The sequence below is a fragment of the Protomyctophum bolini genome (genome assembly GCF_963924005.1).
Source record: "Protomyctophum bolini genome assembly, chromosome: 15".
Taxonomy (NCBI): domain Eukaryota; kingdom Metazoa; phylum Chordata; class Actinopteri; order Myctophiformes; family Myctophidae; genus Protomyctophum; species Protomyctophum bolini.
This window is the reverse complement of record NC_137876.1, coordinates 18377772-18401323: the sequence shown is the minus strand read 5'-3', so window position 1 is coordinate 18401323 and position 23552 is coordinate 18377772. Positions and strand designations below refer to the sequence as shown.

General features: G+C 44.6%; 2 protein-coding genes across 3 annotated transcripts; both read right to left on the bottom strand.

Moving 5' to 3' along the window:
• Positions 1–6509: 6509 nt before the first annotated feature.
• On the bottom strand, positions 6510–17129 carry bsdc1 (BSD domain containing 1). 2 transcript variants are annotated; one of them, XM_080784526.1, is made up of 11 exons: positions 17057–17129; positions 14740–14794; positions 14437–14553; positions 13174–13341; positions 12677–12731; positions 12146–12261; positions 11972–12040; positions 10067–10148; positions 9408–9929; positions 8416–8519; positions 6510–7952 (listed from the first exon to the last, which is right to left on the bottom strand). In XM_080784526.1, exons 1-11 carry the CDS (start codon positions 17065–17067, stop codon positions 7923–7925), a joined length of 1329 nt encoding a protein of 442 aa, XP_080640652.1. In that variant the 5' UTR covers positions 17068–17129; the 3' UTR covers positions 6510–7922. The 2 variants fall into 2 exon arrangements, with proteins under 2 accessions (XP_080640652.1, XP_080640651.1); XM_080784525.1 differs by lacking the exon at positions 14437–14553 and adding an exon at positions 14247–14390 and having other exon boundaries at positions 17057–17079.
• Positions 17130–21667: 4538 nt separating this feature from the next.
• olig4 (oligodendrocyte transcription factor 4) lies at positions 21668–22468 on the bottom strand (the record flags this gene model as incomplete). The annotated part of the gene is made up of 1 exon (XM_080784251.1): positions 21668–22468. The coding sequence occupies one exon, from the start codon at positions 22466–22468 to the stop codon at positions 21668–21670; it is 801 nt and encodes a 266-aa protein (XP_080640377.1).
• Between the last annotated feature and the right edge of the window lie 1084 nt (positions 22469–23552).

The following is a 23552-nucleotide window of genomic DNA, read 5'->3' as shown; positions in this document are numbered from 1 at the left end:
CTCAAGCTGGCAAATGAACCGACTGTGGCTGACACGTTCATTTAACCCACTTAAGTCCAGTTTATACTGGGCTTAAACTTATAGACTCTCACAACACACGTATAGCATATTGCACTCCTGTCTTATACATACTTTAAAAAAAGGCAAAATGTCTAGGCTATACTTGATCTGTCAGATGAGGAAAGAGCGCACGCACGCACGCTCGCACGCACGCACGCACGCACACGCGCGCGCACGCACACACACTCTGGTGTACAGTGAAATTACACTGTTCCGCTCTCCAAGATATACACACAAAACAAAATCCGAATTAGGACACACAGGCACACCCCGAAGAAAAGCAGACAAGCAGGCATCACTATATGCCCGTGCACATCACACACGCACGCACGTACACACACACACGCGCACACGCACGCACGCACGCACGCACGCACGCACGCACGCACGCACGCACGTGCACGCGCGCGCGCGCGCACACACACACGCACACACATCCTGGGATCCCCATGGGTCTCCCAGTCAGACGAACACCAAGGTTTTGAGCGTGTGGAAGCCCTGGTTACACATTCCATAGGACTCTGTGTCGTCTGACTCCTCCCCCCTAAAGGCAGGCCTTTGTGTCCATTGAAAAGCGACGGGTTACAGGGTTTCACCCTTTAGGGTGCCGAGGATAATGCTCGCTCTCTCAAGACAATGACCTCATCCTGACTCTCTCCCTTTTCTCTCCGTGCGTGCGAGCGTGTGTTCGTGCGTGCGTGTGCGTGTGCGTGTGTGTGTTTGTCTCAAAGAGATGACTGACGGAGAGAAAACCATGAAAGAAAGAAAGTTTGAAGCATTGGAGTGTGGAAAGAGAGAGAGAGAGAGAGAGAGAGAGAGGTGAGTATATACCATAGCAGTCCACAGTCTGTCTGTCTGCAGTTCATCCCCCATCAACTTTTCATCGTAAAACTGTCTGTACTTGACATTAGTGTGTCAGTGGTTAAATGTAAAACGCACACACACACACACACACACACACACATACACGCACACAACCTGAGCCAGACCTAGCGAGCGGTGGGCTCCTACAGGAAATTCCTTTACAACCTTTCTGCTGACTAAGGGCTCCTCCGGGTGGGAATAGCATGGAGAAAGAATGCAATGTATATACGTTGTCTGACTTGTCTCCGTTGTACCGTCCAGGTCCACATGGACATATGGTCCATCCATTACCCTCCAGCACACTGAATGCTCTGTTGTTCTCACAAGCAAAGACTGCTTTTTAGAGACGTATATTCATGCTGTGTCTGACACCACTTAACAAGTATATAAACGACAAACTGGCCCTCGCTTGTGAAGCCTGCAGTATTGCAAAGAAATAGGAATGAACAATTCTCATTAATATGAACCCTCCCAGCATTTGAAACAAATTGCAGATCTACAAGCTCGTGTGTTGCGATAGGTTCAGCCGTTTTTGACGTTTTTTTTTTGCGAGACAGCCACCACGCCAAGTATATAAAATGCATGGTTAACCACATGGGCCCTATATGGGAGGGTGAAATAACAGATCTACAAGCTCACGACACGTCACGTTGCGAAGTATTGTGACCTTGTAGATCAGATGTTTTCCGCAGGAGAGTGTAGAAGGGGGGAAATAGTGCATGCAGGCCAAGTACAGAGCCCTGGTCGACCCCGGTCAACAACTAATAAGAGGATAAAGCTCACATGTTACCCAAATAGTTGAATACACAAAAGCTAAGGCACTGGTGTCGTACTTCTGGTTTACCGGAACGGGGTTCAACTCCCTGCAGTGCCCTGCTCAATGTGTTGTATTTACCGGATTGTTGCGGAGGATGAGAAACATTAGCAAATTACGGAGTGTTGCGGAGGATGAGAAACATTAGCAAATTGCGGAGTGTTGCGGAAAAAAGAAAAAAGAACCCTTATGGGTCTGTGACTCTGAGAGTGTACAAATGGAACCAAACTGACCCGTGAAGATCTATACTCTTATATGGGGGTCCCTGACACATCTTTTGAAAAGGGGGTCCGCGGGCTGATTAGTTTCAATTCGGGGGTCCTTGGCACAAAAAGGTTTGGGAACCACTGCTCTAAGTATATAAGTCATGTATTTTAAGTCGTGTTTTTTAGTGGTGCAACCACTCCCTTACGGAGCTATGTGTGTGGCTATGCTGGCTGGCTGGCTGGCTGGCTGGCTGGCTGGGTATACGAGCATGAAAACAGCATGGTTGTTTTTCACCACCTAACGCACACACAAACACACACACGCACGTATTAACTGTATATATGATGCTTTCGGGTTTGCCAGTATACAGTGACCGTAAAGTATACTGTAGAGGGTATATAGTATACACGCGGTAACTCTGTCATTTCTCAACCGTTTCGGACGCGGGGCGGCACGCTGCAGGGAACCGGCCCGGTTGAGAATCTGATCTCAGGTCAGAATGGGTTAAGATATAGTCAAACAGGGGCATTGCCCTCAATGTCCTCAATGCCCTCAAACCAGCTGACTGTGACTATACTCGTACTTCTCCAAACACACCTGACACTCACAGCCACACATTCAGACAACGAGCTGCGTGTACCACCCATCTATATAGAACAACCATGGGACCATTCTAGTACTCTGCACCACTTAGGAATTATAGGAATGCCCTCATTGCCCCAGCTGACACCATCCCTTAGCAAAACAATGTATAGATCACTGGCTTCTTTTAGAAACTGGCCTGAGAACGCATCTATCAGGAGGAGATCACGAAGGGGAGGTAAACCCATTGTTTCCCCCGCAGAACGGAGGTGTCAACTCATCCATCCCCTGACGAAATGTTTGTCTTTATATAATATGCTATGTTGATGAATTGACTATACATGTAGGACCACAATGGGAACAACAAGTCTCCTGGGTCTTTTTTGTGTGGTATATCCTTTGAGCCTCAAAAGGTCTCTGACTGTACCTCATGCTGTTTACATTCATGTCTAATGAAGTATTCGATCAATCACAGACAGTACACACACAGGGCTCAAGCGGTTACGTCTCGTGTCAAAAAATGTGTGCGTTGTGTTCCAAGTATTGGGTAACACTATACACAAGTCAACAGCACTGCAGCAGCGTTCATTTCTCATTTTGAAAAGGGGATGCGTTTGATTTGCATTCCTGTGTCGCAACGCCTGATCCTTTCAGGCAGATTCCATCTATCTTGTCTACGTTCTCACAGAAGATATGAGAGAGAGAGAGAGGCTGAGCAGGCCTCATCATGGCCTCTCCAGGGATCTCAGTCAGTCCTGATGGGATTCACCTCGATCTTCGCATTAGTGGAATGAATGGAGGGAGAGTTACACGTTCGCCCGCCCCGAGATAAATCCAGACAAATCGATGACTGTGTGATTTAATCCAGTCAACCCCCCCCCCCCCCCCCCCTATACACCTTTTCGGTGCCACCCCTGAATATGTTAAAACACAACATGCATTTTAACATAAGTGTAAGTGTAAACTAAAGTATAACGAAATAAACTGTTCATTCATTCATTCATTCACCACACCAATGAACCTGTTATTCTGTGGATGGATACAAGCGCACGCACGCACACGCGCGCGCGCGCACACACACACACACACACACACACACACACACACACACACACACACACACACACACTCTTGCGCTTTGGCATGGGGGGGGGGGGGGCAGATCAACATATGGAATGAATTCTGTACTGGCCATATATGGAGCGTGTCTTGACAGTGTACAGGGTTTCATGAAGTCAGATCAACATAATGGAATGTCAGAACAGGTCAGCTCCATAATATGGAGGTGTGAGTGACGTGAGTCACACGGAAATGCAGGTTTTCATAGTAGGCCTAAATGCGGCCGCAATAAACTGCCAACTTTGCTTGCTCGACCAAAAAGGAAATTCTGCAGTCTGTGATTGAGAGAGAGAGAGAGAGAGAGAGAGAGAGAGAGAGAGAGAGATGTTGTAGCCATTTGTAGGCTACTGCTGCTGTCGTCCATGTTGGAATGCAGTCAGGACTCAGAAGCTCGACCGCACCAACATGCTGTACAGGTGTCCGCCCACTGTGCGTGTGTGTGTGTGTGTGTGTGTGTGTGTGTGTGTGTGTGTGTGTGTGTGTGCGTGCATTGGCCATGGCCCATGATACATATTTATCATTCAGGATGCAATGCGCCCTTAATAGCGCAGGTTTGGAAGCATATCCTTGTTTGCTTATTGTCACCTGAGAAATGATGCTCACTTTGCTCAGTCAGCAGTCGGCTTGTTGTTGTTGTGACACAACAACACAATCATCAACACACAGTCCGTCTGTCTGTCACACAGTACTGCTGTCACTTGAAGAAAGGAGTGGCAGGTCGAGGTCCATGCAGTGCGAGATGCTTCTGAAAATGAAGCAACAGTGCCACCTGCTGTTGATAGAGCAGACATGTCGCCGAGACGTTCAAGATAACTTTCCTTCATTCGCCCATTTTCGCCCAAAATGTACTTTTGTATTTACAGCATACAAAAGCAATATTTATATATGTCTTCCTTTCTTTGTCTAAAATTGTGCCTTAAGGGCTACTTCCTTTCATGTTCATTAATTATTAGTAGGCCAATCCGACGGGTATGCCTACCATCTGCACAGGTGGTATTTTTAGTACTGATTGGTGGTTGTCAGGTTGACTTGTTTTCTCAACCTGTTTGTTAATAAAAACGGGCTAGCCTCTAGAACTCTATATGTTCCGTTTAAATTGTTCCTACAGTCCTCCAGCAAGACCAAAAACGTAAGTAGTTATTTGTACTCAACGCCGGCCATACTGGAAATATATGACATTATATGAAACTTTCTGCAGTTACAAAACCACCCCCCACATATGTCGCCATGTCGGTTGGTTGTATATTACCATGAGCCATGATAGAATGTCCCTTTTAGGTGTTCCAGACTTCTTAACTTTCTCGTGTTTTAAGTGATTGGTTTTTACTCTTTTATATTTTATGTTTTGGCCAGGGAAAGTATAGTAGCCATTTGACATGCTTCCAAAATAAAAACGCTAGCAGCGAATCAGGCTGGAACCCAGGTTACTTATTTCGACCAGGAATAGGTTGTTTCTGTTTATAAATTGGCCGCCAGATGTCGTTATACAATCAGAGTAGCCTATAATATTCTATATGACTGATGCTTTCATGCGTGTCTCCATATTTACTTCTTATTCTAACTCATTGGAGAGGCAGTGAGACAGTTGAGTAAAAGATAATGTGATCCCAGAGATGCAACTTAAGACATTTATCCTACTAATGTATGCATGCCATCATGGATCATTTAATGGCAATGCTCATTTGACAAATAGACTCGTAAAATACGTGGATTCAAAAACAGATTTGAAGTCATTATAGTTGAAAGTGCGTGTACGTGAATATTACAAATTGATAATTCAAGACATGCAACCATTGCTTGTAGGCAGAACTATTGTGGTGCATGGGGTGGTTATATTATACCAAAAGATAAACTTTATTTCCCTTTTTTACTGTCTGCAATTTTTACTTGCAAAACAAAGCACATTATGATTATGGTGATGATTATATTTGTTTACTTACAGTGCTATTGTTAATTGGCCTGCTTGGCACACTGCTTGATTACAGGCACCTTAATGGTGGGCTGGTAGATCGGTTATTTTCAACTATACACACACACACACACATTTTCTGTATAGCAGTGGTTTTCAACCCTTTTCATATCAAGGTCCATCATTTATTCAGAATTTGATCCGATTTAGCCTCTCATAATTTTGTTGTTGTCGGACAAATTGTCCACAATTCCATGCTGTATTAAAGGAGAATTCCATACTAAAAGGCTTTCTCCCTTTCTTTGTAGTCGTTACGTCCCCACCAAAGAGGTCCAGGTGTTATTTTGTGCAAAAGCTCCTTATTGGCTATTTCCCCTATACCATAAGCCCTAAATGAATTGCATTGAATGGGAATTGAATGGGGCTATGGGGTGTTGTGCTAATTCGCTTATTTCCATCGTTTAAAATTATATATTTTTTGTATATATCCTCTCTTCATAATGTAAATAATATCCCAAGCGGCACACTTTACCACTTATTTCAATGGAAATAAGTGAATTAGCATAACACCCCATAGCCCCATTCAATGCAATGCAATTCATTGAGGGCTTATGGTAGGGAAAATAGCCAATAAGGAGTTTTTGCACAAAAAAACACCTGGACCTCTTTGGTGGGGACGTTAAAACTACAAAGAAAGGTAAGAAAGATAAGAAAGCATTCTAGCATGGAATTCTCCTTTAATGGTACCATACCACAAAATTGACCCTTACGGGTCCATCCGGTTCCATTGTACCCCTCAAGGACAACTGGTGGTCTCCAGACCACTGGTTGAAATAAACCACTGCTCTATGCAGAACCAGACTAACATAGAAGTTAATCTATTAACATTTTCTATGAGTACAGTATATTGACACTCCACTCCATCACTCCATTCCGAGCTCAAGACACTATAGCATGTTTGCATTCGCTTTTATTGGAGTCACGAGTGACTTCTTGCTCAATTGATTGACAATACATGAGTTCCCTCTCCCTTCCAATGAGAATAACAGACAACAGGCTAATAGATGTAAACATCTGAATGTTGACAGAAAATAATAAATGACACTTTTTTTAACATGTGATATTTAGTATCACATCCACATGGCATGGAAAAAGTGTAATAATTAACAGAGGGACAAAGACGTATGTACAAAATGTGTTTCGAATCAGATCGTTAATAACAATGTGTTATCCTGATTTATGCTTCATCGCTAGACGGTGGCGCTCGCCGAAGGTAACCAATTTGCTATCGGTTATTGTCGGCAATCGACGCTGTGTGGCACGGTATAAATTATGCTTAATTTATACCAGGCTTTATGCTTTACAAGGCCATGAATCCAGAGTGTGGAGTGAATACAAAATGAAAAGCACAATTCAAATCATATGAATGCCAAAAAAATATATATGTATATATTTTTCTTCTTTTCATTTTGAGTACTCATATAAGATGAAGACTATCCAAACACAGAGGGGGCGGGGGCGGGGGGAGACAAACGGTTACATGAAATAGTTAAACCATAACTAAGTCCAGAATAGAAGAAAATAAATTCCACTGGCGAGATATCTCATCTTATAAATCAATAAGCAGCGTTACAGTTTATGGCTATTCTGCAGCCTGAAGGGAAAAAGAAACGTCTTTCCCCCCCAACTCTGAATTACACTTGAAAACATCATCATACATCATGTATTGAATGGCATAAAAGGATGAAACCAAAAACAAAGAGTACAACCGCTCCCTTTCCCCCTGCTGTGGTGAAACCATTCACATTCGGACTAATCCAATGGGCATCCCTTAAAGCCCCGTTATACTGGGAAGTTGCGTGCCGATGTCGCATGCCGAAAATAGCCGGTCTACTAGATCACGGCCGGTCGCTGCAACGCGTCGTTTTCGGGGCACGCGACGCCGCTGTGCAACCAAGTATAAACCAGGCTTTAGCTTTTTTTTTTTTTTTTGCCAAAACAATTACCGACCTCCGTCTATACTTTACTAGTGTCATATTATGCTCTCTTAAAGTCCGAATTTACTCGAGAAAACAAACCAAGAGAACTAAGTTGTTAGCCAGCGACCTATTTGCGGCGCTAACCCCCGACAGCTAAACGGTGGCCGTCTATAAAGCTTTACTGCCTTGGTCTGCCCTGTTCTGTGCCAACAAGGTTCAGCAAATATGGTCCAAAAATCCCCGCCGGACGTTCCACCTATACGGACAATCGTGACATGGTTGACAGCGTGGACAAAGAGTTAAAACACGTTTTTAAGCATGGTTCGCCTGCCGAGAAGAACTAGCTTTTAATGGTGGGACAGAAACCTGGCGCTCCCAGCGGCTCCTCTCAGTCCCAGTTCTCCCAGTCTTCGTCCACCTGAAGAAAAGGGAGGGGAGAGAGAAAATGGTATGTGAATTTATGGTAGTGTTTAAATTAAGACCTGATGTCGACTTTACAAACGCTTTCTGAATCCGTAATTAATTTCTCACACACACAAAAAAAAAAAAAATCAAAAATAGCAGATGTACAAGCTTGCAATGAGCTGCTATTTCTGTATATATAATATATTTGTATATATCATTTAGGTCGATGGCACAAACTTTATTTAGGTAAAGCCTAATTTAGACATTTCTTTATTGATCAAATAATGACAATGGCATTCTTCATCCGGTAAATTATTAATGTGGATTTTTAAACATTATCATGTGATCAATAAATACATCTAAATGAGGTTATATACTTTCGCACACTGCGGTCTACTTCTAAATCGTGTTCTGTACTGTAAAAACGCAGTTCCGTGTGTAGTTATGATGTGTGAACCATCGTAGGACCCACGCACCTCTCCAGAAGCTTGTACCGTAGAGAGTGCCATTTGGACCTCCTCTTCGGTCATATCCAGATCAAAGTCCTTTTCCCAGTCTTCACTCACATCAGTACTGGAACCTAAGGGGTTAATACAAGAGAGGCCAAGAAGATGAGACCAGCCGACCAACCGTGACCTCGGATCCGTTTAACCCATTCTGACCCGAGATCAGATTCATACGAGGTTTCCACTGGACACACACTGGTCTGATTAACCCATTCTGACCTGAGATCAGATTCTAAAAATGTCAGTCATTCTTCAATTTTTCAAAAATAGCAGGACCTACAAGCTCGTAGCGCGCCACTCGGTGGCGCGCTATGAGCTTGTAGATCTGCTATTTTTCAATAGCTAAAGCATAACATGCTACCACCAAAATGGGTTCCCGTTCAGAATGGGCTAAACATGATGTTTGGGATTCAGTCTCTCAATAGACGGACATAAGACCTTGATCAAGACAACTAAAAAAAAAAAAAAAAACGTTTACATTAGTAATTTAGCCAGAGTGACTTGAAAAGTGCAATGTAAGAGTAAGAGACAGGAATCCTAGTTAACCCATTTTGGCCGGGAACCCCTCTTGGTGTTAGCGTTTTGTTATGCTTTAGCTATTGAAAAATAGCAGATCTACAAGCTCATAGCGCGCCACTCGGTGGCGCGCTATGAGCTTGTAGATCTGCTATGTAGGTCTGCTATTTTTGAAGAATGGTGAAAAGTGACATGAAAGTGTTTGAGAACGACTGACGTAGAAAAACACAGCTTCTTCAAGAAGACAGTCAAGAAAGTCAGGATTTTAGAAGACATTTGCAGAATCGGTCAAAATGGATTAATCTTGGTAAGATTCAAGTATATAGAGGGCTATCCTCTGTGCAATAAGAATGCAACTTAATATACTATAACACACACACACACAGAGGAATCAAGCCACGACGTGCCTGACGTGCCCGTTCCGAATCCCCGCGTCGTCGCATTACCTTTCTTTCCGTTGTTGGAGGGCGTGGACTTCCCGCTGTCAGAGTTGAGTTCGAACACCCTCAGGTCCTGCGGCCCGGCGGCGTCTTCCTTCGCCGCGTCGGGCCTGGGGGCGGGGGCGGCGGCGGGGGGGGCTGAGACATTTGAAGCAGCTGACTCCGGCTGGGAAACCTCCGTCGTTTCCACTCGTGCCCCGGGACCTTTCGCGGGCCTCTGGGGGTGGTGGTGGTGGTCCCGTGCCTTGTTGTCGGCCGTCGTGTCGTCGTCGTCCTCCTCCAGGCCGGCTTCTGTCATCTTCTCGCCCAGCTCTGTGACCGCCGCGGGAGCCGCCGGCAGAAGCTCCACCTGCGTCGGCAGGCTGACGCTGTCGCTGCTGACCGAGAGAGCGCCGCCGCTCGGGGACGGCGACATCGCGGGGCTCGGCGCGGCGGCGGTCGGGGTTGACGGCGGCGGGACGGCGGCGCCGTCGTCCAGCGGAGGCGTGAAGTCGAGGCGGGACGGAGACGTGGCTCCCAGGAAGTCGTCTGTGAAACAAAACGGGGGTTTGGCCGGGCGGCAACCAGAGAGTCGTCAATTTACTGGAGTTGAACGCGCCTGCTTTGCCGTTGCTGGACGACACAAAAAAAGTAGAACTTTAAAAGAGTTTATATTATAGACTTACCCTCGTCTTCCTCCTCCCAGCCCAGGGTTTCCGTGTGGCTCTGCTCTGCCCGCTGCTTCAGGGCCACTCTCCTTGCCTCCTCCTGATGGGCAAATTTAGATTTAAAGGGATAGTTCAGATTATTTTAACTTAAGTTGTATGAAATACTTGCCATTAATATAGTGGCTGCAACTGTATTAATTGATTGCCTGTGTCCTGTGGTGGGAGTTCTGCTCTGGTTTTGTGAAATATCAAGTAGTTCCGGTCATTTTGTGGGGGGGGGGGGGTACTGGGGGCCACGCAGTAAAAGTAAATGAATCCACAAAACTATTTGTATTGTTGACCTATTTCTAAAATATTAGTGCAACTTTCGTTATTTCTTTACCCCTCTGTCACACAGAACTATGTTTTTTGTGTCCATATCACTACGCCCAAAAAGTAGTTCCATGTGATGGAGGGGTCAAAGTTGAACGAAAGTCGCGCTAGTATTTTATAAATGGGTCAACAATACAAATTACGTTAGTTTTGTGGATTAATTTACTTTTACTGTGTGGCCCCTGTGCCCCCCACAAAATGACCGGAACTACTTAATATTCACTAAAACCAGAGCAGAACTCCCACCACGGGACTCAGGCAATCAATTAATACAGTTGCAACCACTATATTAATGGCAAGTATTTCATACAACTTAAGTTAAAAAAATCTGAACTATCCCTTTAACCCGTTCTGACCTGAGATCAGATTCTAAAAAATGTCTTCCACATCCTGACAGTTTTCCATTCTGACCCGAGATCAGATTCTAAAAAATGTCTTCTACATCCGGACAGTGTTCTGAAAAAGCCATGTTTCTATGTCAGTAGTCGTTCTTCGATTTTTCAAAAATAGCAGACCTACAAGCTCATAGATATGTATGCTTGTAGATCTGCTATTTTTCAATAGCTAAAGCATGACATAATGCTAAACACCAAAAGGGTTCAAATGTAATTTAAAAATAAACTACATCCGGGCACTGGCATCTACTTTAAATTAGGTAGCGCGGTTGGCAACGCCCCAAGTAACTGTATCCGTTTTAGCCATCAACACCAGAGGAAAAAAATATATAAAACATATTGTGAGACACCCAGGCTGCAGGCTAAAAGCAAACCAGGTGTTCTGGTACAGTATGTAACACCGCCAGGAACAGTGAAGTTACATCATGGTTGGGGTCGATTTCATACTGTGTATAGCACGTCAGACAATGTCCACAATGTGAATGTTCACAAAACACAGTCATTTTTCCCCTACACACACACACACACACACCAACAACATCCATGCACACACTGACATGATATGGCAGAGCAGTAATTTGTGAGCAGTGCAACTCCACTGAAAGTTTCAAAGTGTACATGCCGTACAGGCTTTGTGACTTTGGGCGAAGTACCTCTTTCTTTAACATCATCTGCTGCTTATTTTCTCACGTCGATCGTCCGACGGCATTCGGAAACGCTTGCACAACAACTTCACACATGCACTACGTGAGAACTCTCAAAGTCAGTGCCGGTTCTCCATCAGATACAGCCTATGGAACACCTATACAGTTTAGGACCCACTTCATTGACCAGATCACTTCATTATATTTCTTTGTATCATCTCTTCTTTTCTCCAATCATGTAGATAACCAATCATTCTAATCATGCTTCTTGTTGTTTTGTTCTTGTTTTATATACTGCAATCGTGTTTTTTTCTGGATATTCTATATTTCTTGTACAATGTTTCATTGTGTTTTACACAGGTAGAGGCCTCGTATAAGCCCCTTGGGCTTTTTTGCCTCAGCCTAGCACTTTACCCTTCTTATATGTATATGTTCACCGTGTTGTTTTTATACTGTGCTGAATAAATAAATACAAATGCAAAGGCAAGGAGGGGGGAAAAAAGTCTGTATACCTGCTCCAACTGAAAGACTTTGTAGAAATACCTCTGCCAGAATTCTGAATGGGCTACAGCCGCTGGTACCTGTGAGAGTGTGAGAAATGTAACGGAGAACATGATCAGCTCCTAAACTAACAGAGGTCTTCCAGTCATGTTAATTGTGTACAGTTTAGCTTTAACAGCTTGTACCATTTTGGTGTACAGGGCTCGTATTGAGGGACTGTTGACGAGAAGCTCTGACACGTGGCCTTTCTTCTCCTCTAAGCTGAAGCTGGACAGCCAGTTGTCAAACTGCTCCGGGGGACCTGGAGACAAAACAAACGACTTCAGATGAAGACGCAAGCACGGCACGGAAGAGTAATGGGGAAACCTGCGGTAAGCCTCAGCTTTACATTTAGCCTCTACATTTTGCATCTTTTATCGTCCAGCAGATGGGTTCCTTAACTGTCAGGGGATGTGCATTTGAGGAAAAGTTCATAGATAAAGTATAATGAATAGAATATGAAATATTGCAGCAAATGTTTTGCTTACACGGTAAAGGTCCCTGCGCACAGATTTTTAGTGGCATTTCTCCATCGGTTTTCCGAGAAAAAAAAAGCGTCCAGTGTGCAACCACCTTAAGACTTAAAGCCATGGGATATTTGCATGTTACTCCAAGGAAAAGCATCTACCATTTCCATTGTAGAGTCACAAGTGAGTTGCATGTGATGTGCGTCTTACCGTCGGGTTCATTGCAGTACGTAGCAGGGTCTGCCTGTAGACAGTACAGGCGGGCCTGGGGGAGAGGCATATGATTTGCTGTGGTTATCTTCTCTGAGATTCATGTGATCACATTTAAACAGCTCTACTCTGTTGCTTAGCAATGTAGCACGATAAAGTTCAAGAGTTTCAAGAGCTTTTCTTATTTCAAAATCACTCCATGCTCACATTTTGTTTGTTCGACATCTAAACGTGGCTTTAGCAGTGCAGGTTACAGAAAATAATGAGAAACAACCGTAGAAACACAAGAACGCAAACACATATTTTGTTGAGACTTTCCATTCCGTACATATAACTATGTACAATTCTCCAAAATAGCCCATATATTACAGATAGGAATTCCCTGGGGCAGCGGTTGTTGTGACATTCTAGCGTCACGACACGTCCAGGAGACGGGGCTTCTTGAACACTCGCGAACACTCGGTTCTATACGTGCTTCAGATAACACCGATGCCCACCTTGTTGCTGTCATAGATCTCCGTGGTTCCTGACGGGGTTGCCACCAGCGTGATGACGTCACAGTCTATGGTTTTGTCGGGGGGCGGAGCGAGCGTGTCCGTAATCACCCCTAGGAAACTAGAGAGGCCCTTCTTCACCTTCTCTGTGGTTTCCGAGGATCCCTCCACCTGAACGCATCGTAGAGAATGACATGAAGGGAACATTAAAAACAGTTTAGTTTAGCTGCCAGGAATAGTTTAATCCAGGTTACTGGCGCTGCTATATATATATATATACGACATTCCCGCCTTTTGTTTCATGCGTTTAATCCGCCGTATTGTAATACATAAAAAGAAACTGTCTTTGCCGCGGAGATAGAGACTAGAGATGGTTTGGTTTTGATGACGAAATCCGGAAATCAACACATGTTGTGGGCTGCTAGGGCTTCTGGGAAATTGAGGCCAATGCAAATTAATGGGGTACAACGCCTCATGGAGGCGGGTCTTGTGCTGCGTCTTCCGGGTGCACCAAGGTGGCGGATGGTGCGATCGGTTCATAACAAACCGAGGGGACCTTTTTTCGCCGGATTTTCACGGATCAAAAGCCCAAATAATTCAGCGTATGCTCTAAAGGTAATACAACAATCTTGGCAGCGTAGTGCATTTGATTAAAATGCGGGTTACGCGTTTAAAACAGTCAAACTGTTTTAAGCACCAGCTAGTACTCAATTAGCCTTATTTCCAGTGGTTACTGCATCATTTTCATTCTTTAAAACCCATTGGGAGACAACTTGCTCCTTCCATACTTCTTCAGGTTGTTGTTGGAACAAACTTATTTTTTTTAGAACAGTGGCTCAGATTAACCCATTTTGGTGTTAGCATCATGTCGTGCTTTAGCTATTGAAAAATAGCAGATCTACAAGCTCATAGCGCTACGAGCTTGTAGGTCTGCTATTTTTGAAAAATCGAAGAGCGACTGACATAGAAGACATTTTTTTTAATCTGATCTCAGGTCAGAATGAAAACTGTCAGGATGTAGAAGACACTTTTTAGAATCTGATCTCAGGTCAGAATGGGTTAAAGTTGTAAATTACCGTGGTTGCCAGGAGACTCTGCCAGCTAGTGCACAGGCCATGTACTCCTAGTGAGCACAAGGCCCCGGATTCGAAGCCCACCCTCGTCTTGTTGTCTCTCCTCTCTCTCTGTCCTTGGTTCTCTGTCTCACTACCCTGACCTATCTGAAATAAAGCATACAAAGAAAAGAAGAAAAAGTTGTAAAATTACCGCAAGTTTGTTTCTGACGGCGCTGGCTGTAGCCACGATGGAGCAAGCGGTATCATGTTGTACCACATTGCTGAACTCGGTCAGGTCTCGCTTTATGAACTCAAAGGCCTCGGATGACTGGGAAAGAAGGTTGCACATTGACGACAGAAGACAGTGGTTAAGTGTTATGTATTCGGTACAGTGGCATCGAGCAATACTCTCTGTATGTTGGCTTGTTAAAAGATTAGGTTGTTTGTTGCAGCCTGTTGAGGGGGGGGGGGGGAAACATTGGTAACTGTAAAACTCTATTAATGAGACGCTTACCTTGTCTTTGACGACCTGAAAGCTTTGCTGAAGCCAGCCGCCCCACCAGCCTTCTCTACAAGTGGAAGAGAAATCAATATTGCAGTATTAGTCCAACCACGAACAGAATGCAGCTAGACCAGTGTTCCAGTGAAGTCTACAACTAATGAAAAGGCCCGACTGCTACTCGGTTTAGGAAGTCTGCCAACGTTAATAAAAACATGTCAAGGACGCCCAAATCCAGTGGCGTGTTCTATATATTTTTTGCAGTGTATTGCAGTGTGTGTGTGTAACACACACACACACACACACACACACACACACTCACACAATAATACATGCATCCACACACATAAGTGAGCGCATGCAGTAAGACGGGGTACTATTACAATATGCTTTGTTGTACTGATTTTCCACTGTTTCTAATGTTAATCACCCTGTAACTCAACCACTTTGGAGCTTTGGAACTTAAGTGTGCCATCTATTGTTAGGTTAATGCGTGAATTACTTCAAAACTCGACTTCAAGACAATAGCCACACACTATAGCCTTCACCTCTCTGACTCACATTATCACATGAAAAAGGCTATTTGAAGCTATTTGAAGTCTATACATTCGTGCTGCCCCCACTCCCTGCATAGCAGATACACTTCCTCAGATGTTTACTGGACAGAATACTTTTTATTTTATCGGAAGGTATTACTATATACTAACTAGCGTGACACGGTAGAAAACACACCACTGCCCAAATCATTTGTCGGACCCCACTTTGAGAACCATTGCGATAGATCACGGTGCTGGAACCAGTTCATTGTATTATTCCTTGCTGGTGGCTTTTATGATGTATTAAGTTGACGTAAGTGTGAGGTCTATACAGGCTAAAACCTACTATCGTATGTATTTTATTTTCTGTGCTGCAGCCTAAATAAATTTGATGCCGATTCAAGGCTGTATTCATGCAGCCTAAATACATTTTATGCAGATTCAAGGCTGTACATCGCATGTACATGAGTAGGATTCAGTTTTTTCCCCCCCGGGGCTTAAACACTGTAGCAACAATTTAAATAAAGTGAAGATAAAAACAACAACTTTCTATGCCATCTGCAGATTCTGCAATACCAACCCTTGACAGCCCATCCAATCCAACAGAAAAGTCATTTCGTATTGTATTACAACTTAGTATTGAAGCCGTATGGAAAGCTTGGGTTATCCGACCACATTATTAATCTAGTTTAATTCATAAACATATCCACCATACTGACCATAGAATGTTAAGACATACTTTGTCAATACCCATTCCGTGGCATCCGTGCAATGTACACATTTTGGAAATATTTGCACACAAGGAGGCAGCAGTTCGTCGCGTTATTGAAAACGAGCGAGTGCTTTCCAAACTTGAACACAAACCGTCAATCGCTGCACTGATAATTGATTGACCGAAAGCAGCTCATAACATGACAAACTCCACAAAAACTAAAGGGGCCGGATAACCCAAGCGATCTGTACAGGATTTCGAAAACACTATATTGGTGAGTTTAAGGCAGTTTAATACAACACGAAGGAGGGACTTTTCACCTTTCTGTTTGGATGAATGGCCTGTCAAGAGAATTGGCATTGTAACTTGGACAGAAAGCTGATTAAAGCATCTAAATTGCTCGCGGCTAAACTGACAAAAGGACAAAAATCATGCATTTGATTTGATTCATGTCTCCGTTGTAAAATGTTATTCATTTAACCCAATTTATTATAATAACCTGTATAAATAAACGATACAAACATGAGACATGACAATGACGAGTCGATCTCGTTCAGCTGTTTGACAAAAGCCAAACACATAAACGTCAAAACAACAACTGCTGCTGCCAGGCAGGCTAGCATGCATGCTAAGTTGGCTAAACGATCGTGTTTACTGACAGCTATTAAATGCCATACGTGTCAACACACGTTTAGTTTAGATCGGCGTGCAAGTTGAACGCGGGATATTAATGATTTCCCACACATTATTTAGTTATTACGGGTCTTTTAGATGGTATATCTAAACGCAGACTGCAGACGGCTAAGCTAACATGCTAAACGCAGCCAGCTGGTGCAGTCTATACTGGTCAGTGTTTTGGTAAACAAACGGGGGAGCACTTCCTGAAATGATTTGCAGATCTTTTCCTTTTTACGTGACTTGTTTTTTTGTTTTTTTAACGTTGACGCAACGAATAACAGGCCGAATAAGCGGAGCTGCGAGCGCGCAACGCCCGCGGGCAGCGGTACATAGCCTCGTAACGTCGTTAAGTAAGAGCGTTAAACGTGTAAAAACATAAAAAGTATTTGTGCGACTTCTCTCTCACCCTTCAGCCATCTTCACACGATGACATCATCAATATTTACTGCTTCTTCCTCTGGAGGGTGGTTGAGTTTAGCGGCCCGACCGTTGGAGCGCTGTGCGCCTTACTGCCGCTCTCCTGCTGGCATGAGTACTGCTGCTGCTTCATAGATGGATCGAAATCGAATCATATTATTTTTAAACCCAGTGTTTGAATTTGATTGATTGAATAATACACTATTAGACAAACATGTAAACCGCACGTAAGTACAGATAGACATTTGGGGCGGCTAAAGGATTACATGGAAATAACAACACCAAAATACACATAAATCAACACGACATATCATTCATCAAGCTTGAAAGATTCTATTCAATATACATATCCGACTATGTGTTTACTTTAGTAATTTTACATAAATTAATGAGGGGAGAAAACATAATGTCGTGTTTTTTTCTAAAATAATGGAATACTTCATTATGCATATGGCTATGACAGTGTCGTGCAAAAGTAGCACAAAATATAAGCTCAGAACCTATAGGCCTAGCTTTTTTAAAATGTTATAAGAAAAACAAAATACAATCTGCTTTGTTTGTCTTCAGAAGTGTATACCGTAGCCCGTAGGTATACAAGCAAGGTATACAAATGCAATATCTAAAATGTTTTCCAGCCTAAATAGTCCATTAATCTGCATAAACACATGATTTACATATATCCAAATCTAACCTGCTGTGTGCTGTGCTCAGCGTCAAGCAGTTCCCATCTGAATCACTGCAGACTAGACGACCCCTTTTGTAATTCTGCGCGTGTACCTGTGTGTGTGTGTGTGTGTGTGTGTGTGTGTGTGTGTGGCTGTGTGTGAAGTGTTAACGACCTATGAATTATGTGCTGACCCCTCCCATCTGGGCCCTGCTGTCATTGTCCACATTTTGGGCCAAGAGAAGCAAGTGTAAAATGGAAGAGGGGGAGTTAAAAAAAAAAGAAAAAAGGTCAGACAACAAGCTTCTGGATGAGTGTCCTCACTTAATTGAAGTCCCCCTGTATCCAGACGCTGCACAATGTGTGCGCGTATGTTCTGCAATATGTCTGCCCCGTCCTGGCCCTCAATCCCTTTAATTGGGCCTTTCAGTCCCCCTAATTAACTCTGTCGATGCGCCACTCTGCCGCGCCAAGATGAACACGCACCCCTCTATTGATTAGCATCAGAATCAGTTAACCTATCCATCTGTCAGCGCTCAATGGGATGACCTGCACGGGGGGGGGGACTCATATTCAAGAGAGAAAACTGTGCGCTCCCTGACTGTTTTGCGCCGTTTCGTTTAGTGCCTTTCTTTGGTTTCGGCATGCTTGAATCTCTTGATGTGTCAGCTTCGGCTGAACAGTTTGTAATTAATCATAACATTTCACTCCTGGTTTTGTCCGAGGAGGATATACATAATAGTCTGGAAAAAAAGGGATGTTGTTGGAGAAACGCGAGCCTCCCATGTGGTCTGGTTTCATTTGTATGCGTTATCATTTGCTTTCTGAGCACTATGAAAAATATAATGTATTCCACAAGCATTGTAGGGCAGCTATTCCCCTCTATATAATGATGTATCTTGTGTCTAATGTAATTTTTTACAATTTATTATGAAGAACTAAAGTCCTAACCACTTTAAACCTATAGCGCCCCTATTTTGGGAATGTCATTGTAACCAGAATGTGGGTGAAAAATTATGTGTAAGCATTTATATCGATAGTGAAAATCGGCGAATTAATAATACTAATAATAATATCTGGGATTTATATAGTGCTTTTCATGAGCACTCAAAGACGCTTTACATGTGTTGGGGTCAGGGGAGGGAACCTCTAAAAGGACAACTTTATTAGGAAAACAAATAAAGTAAAAGATAAGAATTTAAAAGCAATAAAAGAGAACATAATTATATAGCAGGTTAAAAACAAGTCCGCTTAGAAATGCTAGTCTAAACAGCTAGATAGATTTACAAGCTCACAACGCAACAATTTTCTGTTGTATTCAACAAATAGAATTAAGTATATATATATAGGGGCTTGAGTGGTTAAAACCTGTGCTGCCATTGTAGGGTATAGCAGATGAGATTAGATATACTTTATTATCCCTAAAGGACAGCATAACGTGATAAGAAATATACAGGTATATATACCAGATGAACAGAAACACAACAGACAAATATGGACATGATCACACAAGACCTGCAGGGCAGACACAGGGCCATTCATTGAGGGACAGAGTTCTTAAGCAGAGGCACTGTCCATATTGTATGATTTAAGATTCATATCCATTACCCCCCCCCCCCCCCCCCACACACACACACACACACACACACACACACACACACACACACACACACACGCACGCCCACACCCATAGACATTCACACACCCTCTGCCTCGCCCCACACGCCACACTCATGGGTTAACGCCATCTGGCGTCGATCAGGAAACACCAGCTTTTGCACAAGTCAATGTCCCTAATTATCCACCTAGAGCAAAGGGAGACAGATTCCCCCCCATTAATCCCCACAATGTGTTCTGCTTCCCATTCCCACCTGTGCCCAAATAAAAGTGTGGGGGGGGGGGGGGGACCGCGTGGGAGGACCCCGGGTCTCGGTGTCAGGGGGGGTGGGTGGGACCGGGTACCAGGTGACGCAGCAGCACTGGTTCCCCACGACAGAAGCTCCGTTGCTCGGGCCTGGGCCTGGCCTGGGCTGGCAGCTGCCTTCCACCCCACTGGGACATCCCACAGCTGACAGTCCCCCCCCCCCCCCCTAGCGCTGCAGTGACAGGGGCCCTTTACAGTTTCAATGGCCTCATAAATTAGAGCTAACCGCCTTTGTGGCGAGCGGAGTGTCAGGGCTTCTGGGCCCGACAGCGCTTGTTACCATGATGAAATGTAGATTGAATGGAGGAGGTCTGTGTTCCAGGCACGAGAGCTTGGCCTCCCTCTCGGCCTTTGTGTCCCCCATTGTCCGGCGGTCTATTGTAAGGCCTCACAGGAGGAGGAGGAAAGGGGTGGGAGGGAGGCCGGAGCCAAAGGAGTTACATCTCTTAATTTCTACCCCTCATCTCCAGCTCATCTGTCAGCCCGTGGGAGGAAAAAGCATGTCTTTTACACGCTTGATTTGTTGCTAAGTGAGGGACGGCCATTGTTGTTGCCGTTTGACTAAGCTATATACGCTCATGGCAGTCAACTTCCATGATGACTTGTGCTCGCTATAGTTTTATTTAATTGTTCATTGTTTACACGTATCGAAATTCTCAATGTTTTTAATTGGAGCGCTTGGTGTGTTTCGATATCAATGCAACGACTTACGTACGAGTGCCATTCTGCGATCATGATAATGTTTTGATATTTTTGTTTGAACCCATTTATTTTTCTCCTGCAAAAAAATCTAATCGTGTATAAACGGGTCCAACCGGAGGCCTATTGAGATTGCACCATGAATACGTTAACCCTATCCATTTCAGATTCACTCTTAATAAGGCCAATATACAGCCATATATTTATTTATTGGACGGGGACAAATGTTCTGCGGGCCAGAAGATGAGAGGCGGGGGACCGTCCGTGGCTCTCTCTCTCTCTGTCCCTCTCTCGTCTGTGTCAGACAAAAGTGACGCGCCGTGCCGGCGCCTGTGTCATCCTTTCATCTCCTACACCCTGTTGAGGTGAAGATGGATGGTCTCTCGAGCTCTCAAACGCCACATGTGCAAGTGCATTGTCTGGCCCCTTCTGTTCCTCTCTCTGTGAGAGGAAGGGACTCTCCACCATGAGTGGGTTAGCAACCATCACCCCTCTCTCTCCTAAATGCCCTCCTCCTCCTCCCCATGTCCTCCCTCCCTCCATCTATCTCTCCACCTACCTCCTCGACTCTCTTCCATGCACCAATACACCCCACTGGGTCTATAGCCAAGGGAGTCTAGCCTCCACTCTTTCAATAGCTATACCTCTCTCCTATACTTGAGTGCAATTTATAAATGTATAATTGATATACCGTAGTTTGATTGTTGTGCACTTGCCAAAAAGAACAGATCGCACCGCACATTGTCAGCTTGTGTAGACCTGTTCTTTTTGGCAAGTGCTCCCTGTATGCAATGTGTGAGTATATAAAATGAGTTCTTATGCTATAGTTAAGTTAATTGCTTGATATCTATACACCCCCAAATCACAAATCATGTTTGAAAAAGTAAGACGTTTTTGTTGACCCAGAGAAAGAACGGACAGAAACAAAAATATTCATTATAACAAAATTTAATTTAAGAAAAATAGAAAACCTGCACAACAATAGGACACGACGGTTCCTCATTTTAGACATCGTTTCACCACAACAGATATCCGATAAATTAGAAGCGACAGTCTTTATCCCGATATAAGGCCACCCCAGTGCATTTAAAAATGTTCTAAAAGCAAACAAGATTATACGTATCAAAAGAAATAGCAGCAGTTGACGTGATATTTAACAAATTATGTACAGTATATTTACAGGCACCCACGGCTCCAGCCTAGAGTTTTGTGATCAGTTCATTTTAAGTGTTCATGGTCCCCTCTCTCTTTTGCGTCCATTCTTTTTGACACTGTCTCTGCTCCCAAAGAGAGTCTTATCCTCCGTCATGCTCTCACCGGTGCAGGGTGCCCGTGGTAGCGGGCATGGGTTGGCACAGGGCGCACGGACAGGGCATGCCGGGGAAGTGCCGGTGGTAGGAGCCGCCGCCGCTCAAGTGAGAGAGCGGGTCCTTCAGGAGGCCGGCGGCGTGGTGGTGGACGACCGGCGCGACCGCGTGGTGGAACCCGAGGAAGCCGACGGCGGCGGCGGCGGGCGACGGCGGAGAGTGGGGCGCGGCCGCCAGGTGGTGCAGGGAATGGGCCAGCGGGTGCAGCGAGATGTGCGGCGCGGAGGGCGGAGGAGGAGGAGGAGCATGAGGATGAGGATGAGCGGGGCCCATGCGGGAGACGTGGGACGCTCCTCTGCTGCCGCCGTACACGTCGCCCACCAGCTTCTTCATCTCGTCGAGCGACGTGGAGAGCATGAGGATGTAGTTGCGGGCGAGCAGCAGCGTGGAGATCTTGGAGAGCTTGCGCACGGACGGCCCCTGGGCGTAGGGCATGACCTCGCGCAGGCCGTCCATGGCGCCGTTGAGGTCGTGCATCCGCTTGCGCTCGCGGCTGTTGACCTTCAGCCGCAGCTCCTGCGGGATCTCCTCCTCCTCGGAGGGGTCGGCGGCCTCGCTGCCGGCTCTCTTCGCCATGACCGTGCCTCCTCCTCCCTCCCTCATCATGGTCGTCATGCCCTGCTGCTGCTGCTGGTGGCAGTAGTTCTGGAACATCTTGTTGGTGAAGAAGCCTCCGACCGAGTCGTCCACCACCAGGTCCGGGGACGAGGAGCGGCTGCAGCTGCTGGAGCTGGCGTCGGAGTCCATCTTCGATGTAAATAAAATAAAAAAATCACGAAAACCCCTAAAAAAAAGTCTAAAAATTGGAATAGAAATCGTTCGATGGTCTTCGGTGTCTTCAGGGCTTATGAGTGAATTGCAGAAGGATGAAGGCCTCGATCCCCCTGATAGGTCGATGTTCTCTCACACTCTCTCTCGCTGGTGATCTCTGAGTGTTGCTTTGGTGCTGTTTATCGGGGTGGTGAGACTGTTCTCCAGGAGAGGCTCTGATTCAACTGTCAGTCCCACCAGGCCTGCTGGGTGTATTTATACCCCCCGGGCCAACAAAGGAACAATACGGCGCATAATGAGACACTTAGGGCCACAGCCAATTGCAGAAGGGACACACTTTCACCACTCCTCTCCCACCCCCCACCCCTCCACCCCCTGTTCCACCCCTACACATTAACCAGGCAACATGATTAACATGTTAAGGAGCACACCCACGGGTTAAACAGGACTGCTATATAGCTATAAGGCCTTGAAATGGAAATGATCTGACTATAACATCAAGTTGTGTTGATGTGGCACATTTTGAAAAGTATTGTATGTGGTCATGGTTTTCCAGTGTGAAACAATGTAGATGCTGTCAGTCACGTTAGAGTGAGTATATGGTCATCATATGGAAGATATATTATGGAAGATGGATAGAGAGATTTAATTGATGTCCGGTTATCATACACTTTTACTCTTTCGGTGAGGGAATACATCTTTATTATGTATGGCTTTTAATCCATCCACACATTGGGGGTGAAATAAAAAAACCCAGCCCAGGGAATTATATGAACTGAATGGTTTGTTTTGTGTATAACTGTAACCTTGATGTATTTCTATGACGACATGTAGCCCTGTATGTGAATGTAATTCCACATCTTGAATGTTGTTATGTTATGTTGTTAAAATGTTGTCGAAATTCAATAAAATACTGATCCAGAATCGCGTTTCTGTGAATTTATTTACGGGTTAAACACAAAATCGAATTGACTGTGAACGTGGCCACCTTTTTGGATGGGTTTTAAGAGGTGTTATTTCGGGCCTGAATTCAGCATGACAATGTTTTCACAATATAACC